General features: G+C 36.1%; 1 protein-coding gene across 1 annotated transcript in view; it reads left to right on the top strand.

The window, feature by feature from the left end:
• alad (aminolevulinate dehydratase) overlaps positions 1 to 2,902 on the top strand; it is a 12,912-nt gene that overhangs the window by 1,463 nt on the left and 8,547 nt on the right. The window contains exons 3-4 of the mRNA XM_032539815.1: positions 256 to 306; positions 868 to 964. Coding sequence (XP_032395706.1) covers positions 256 to 306; positions 868 to 964 — 148 coding nt within the window. The remainder of the gene's footprint in view (positions 1 to 255; positions 307 to 867; positions 965 to 2,902) is intronic.

Raw genomic sequence — 2,902 nt, 5'->3', positions numbered from 1 at the left:
CACATATATAATAAAAGATTGATACTTGGCGCCTGAGTATTGATATAGTAATGCCAGGGAAAATATAGCAATACTAGGCTGCATCCATTTTTTTCCAATCACATGAAAGGGCAAATCAAAACAAGTGTAGGCTACAGGAGTTTGACTGATGCCGCAGCAACCATGGACAACGTGGAAGATAGTGGAATATAGTTCAATATTTGTGACGTTGAACTTAAATGGACTATCTTGGTTCTTTGTCACTCTCTCCTACAGAGACGGTGCAGATGCAGTGGAGCCCATTGGCAGCCTGCCGGGACAGGCCAGGTAAGAGTCACAGCAACAAATCTTCTGACATCATAGCCATCCCATAACTGCAAGATTTAAGACTTTATAACAAAAAAGCACCTGTTTTTGTTAGCAATGTAGAGAAGAGCTCATGAAAAAGAACACATTTTTGACTAAAGTGGCCTTTTAAGAAAAAACACACACAGGAGGGTCATCCTGCAGCAGGGAACCCTCTGAGGGTGTTGTCTTCAGATAAAAGCAGGGAGGCAGGGTGGACCCAGAGCCAAACACTGGACCTGGACCAAGATAAGATAAGAAGAGAATCCGTTAGACCTTTTATTCTCCGTTTTGTGTGCTTCTGAATTCCAAGACACAGGGACTGAACTGCACACGGTTGTTGAAGTTCCTGTTAGAAATGTTAACTGTTGTGTCAGTGCTTAGAATTATATAATTTTCCTCAGATCTTAATCGTTGCCTACTTAGTCCTTCTTGAATAAAACTTGATATGGAGCATCATTTGTATTGGGATTTCAGGCATTCCCTGAAAGCCCTTTTTGTGTTATGATGTTATATTCACATCATATGTATTCTCATCCAAAGATACGGCGTGAACAAGCTGGAGGGCATGTTGCGGCCGCTTGTGGACAACGGCTTGAAATGTGTGCTGATATTTGGTGTCCCTGCAAAAATAGAAAAGGTATGTAAAACAAAAAGAGTGAAAAGAAACATATAAATTAAAAGAGTGAAAAGAAACATTATGTAAAACAAAAAGCGTGAAAAGAAACATGTAAAACAAAAAGAGTAAAAAGAAACTTTATGTAAAACAAAATGAGTAAAAAGAAACTTCATGTAAAAGAAAAAGAGTGAAAGGAAACATGTTACACACACGGGCTTACAGTCTTGTATTTGCCTTTATTACTGCTTATACATATCTTATATTGGGAGTGGCAGTAGCTCAGTCCGTAGGGAGTTGGATTTGGAACCGGAGGGTCGTTGGTCCAAGTCCACTTACAGGCACTGCCACAGTGCTGATAGTGCATGTATAGGACCAGAACATGTGTGTGTATTTCAGGCCTTTGTGTATTAAAAAGAAAGTGTAAATTGAAATTTCCCCATAAAGAGCATAAGAAAAAAAATTATATATCTAATATGTCTTTTCATGTGTCAAGTTCTCGTTAAATGGGCAAATGTGCAGCTTTTTAATTCACCCTTTCCTTGTAAATATAACTTGAAGCAATAGTAAAATGCTTTCCAAATGGAAAATAATGAAGTTACAGTATATTATTAAGATGAAGATTTTTATCTCAGGGAACATAGCGAGATAGAAGATAGCGAGTGAGTGCAGAAAAGTTCAGAAACATGGGAATGTTGCTCTAAATACCTATTTTGAAATGTAGTTATCTTTGTCTGTACCTCTCAATTCTGCCTGTTTTGTTTTTATATCTTAATAATAGACTTACAGATATGCACATTATAATCTTTTAATTTGGCGCTTAGGCCATGCACTGTAATAGAGCTTCAAAGTAAATCCATTTTAATTAAATGTAAGAGCAGCAGATACAGAACTACTCTTTGTAATATGCCAGTAAACTACTGAATGTCAAATGTTAAACTGTTTAGTAGTGTTACAATCTGACGTCACCAATCCCCTGTAAATACAGACTCAATTTCAATTTTCAATTCAATTTTATTTATAGTATCAATTCATAACAAGAGTTATCTCGAGACACTTTACAGATAGAGCAGGTCTAGACCACACTCCAGAATTTACAAGCACCCAACAGTTCTAGTAGTTTCCTCCAGAGCAAGCAACAGTGCGACAGTGGCGAGGAAAAACTTCCTTTTAGGCAGAAACCTCGGACAGACCCAGGCTCTTGGTAGGCGGTGTCTGACGGGCCGGTTGGGGTTAGAATGAAGATTGGAAATAATAAAAATAGAAAAAAAATAGTAGTTTGTATCAGTTCTTTGTAGTATTTCAGCGCATAGCAGGGTACTGCAGGGCACTGTTCGGCATTTCAAGGCACAGCAGGACGTGGCAGGGATAGATAATTGTAATTTTAAACTTGGGTCTATTTGTAACTCTGTCTATTTTAAATGTTGTGGTCCACTAAGTCTCCATGCTTTATTGTAACAGCCAACATTTAGTTTATTTTAAACAATGCGCTCTATGTAGTATTGGCATCATGTTTTAACAGCAAAATAATTGGTGTTTTTTAGTGACAATAATTTGATATAGCACCTTTTACACAGACAAAGTCAACATACAGTACAGTCCAACAGAAAATAAGCAAGGAAGAAAAGGAAAATAATAATTGAAAGACAAAGGAAAATCATTTAAACGGTTAAAACCTAAAACTAGAGCCCAAACTATAAAGGATTTTTAAGGCCAATACCAATACAAATATTTGGTCATTTAAAAATCTGATATTCGATATATTGCCGATATATATTAAAAAAAACAGAAACACGTAACAAAACGGATTTCCCTAACATTAGTTATTTGTAGTTATTTATGAGTTCTCATGACAATAATACAATCATTTGTTTTATTGTCACAACAGAACATGGGAACATCTAAATATAATACAGTTCTGATAAATAAAATGTATAAAAATACAAACTTAGGATATGAAAC

This window comes from Etheostoma spectabile, chromosome 16 (assembly GCF_008692095.1).
Source record: "Etheostoma spectabile isolate EspeVRDwgs_2016 chromosome 16, UIUC_Espe_1.0, whole genome shotgun sequence".
NCBI lineage: Eukaryota > Metazoa > Chordata > Actinopteri > Perciformes > Percidae > Etheostoma > Etheostoma spectabile.
Note: the sequence above shows the minus strand (reverse complement) of the source record. Positions and strands in the feature narration are given on the sequence as shown.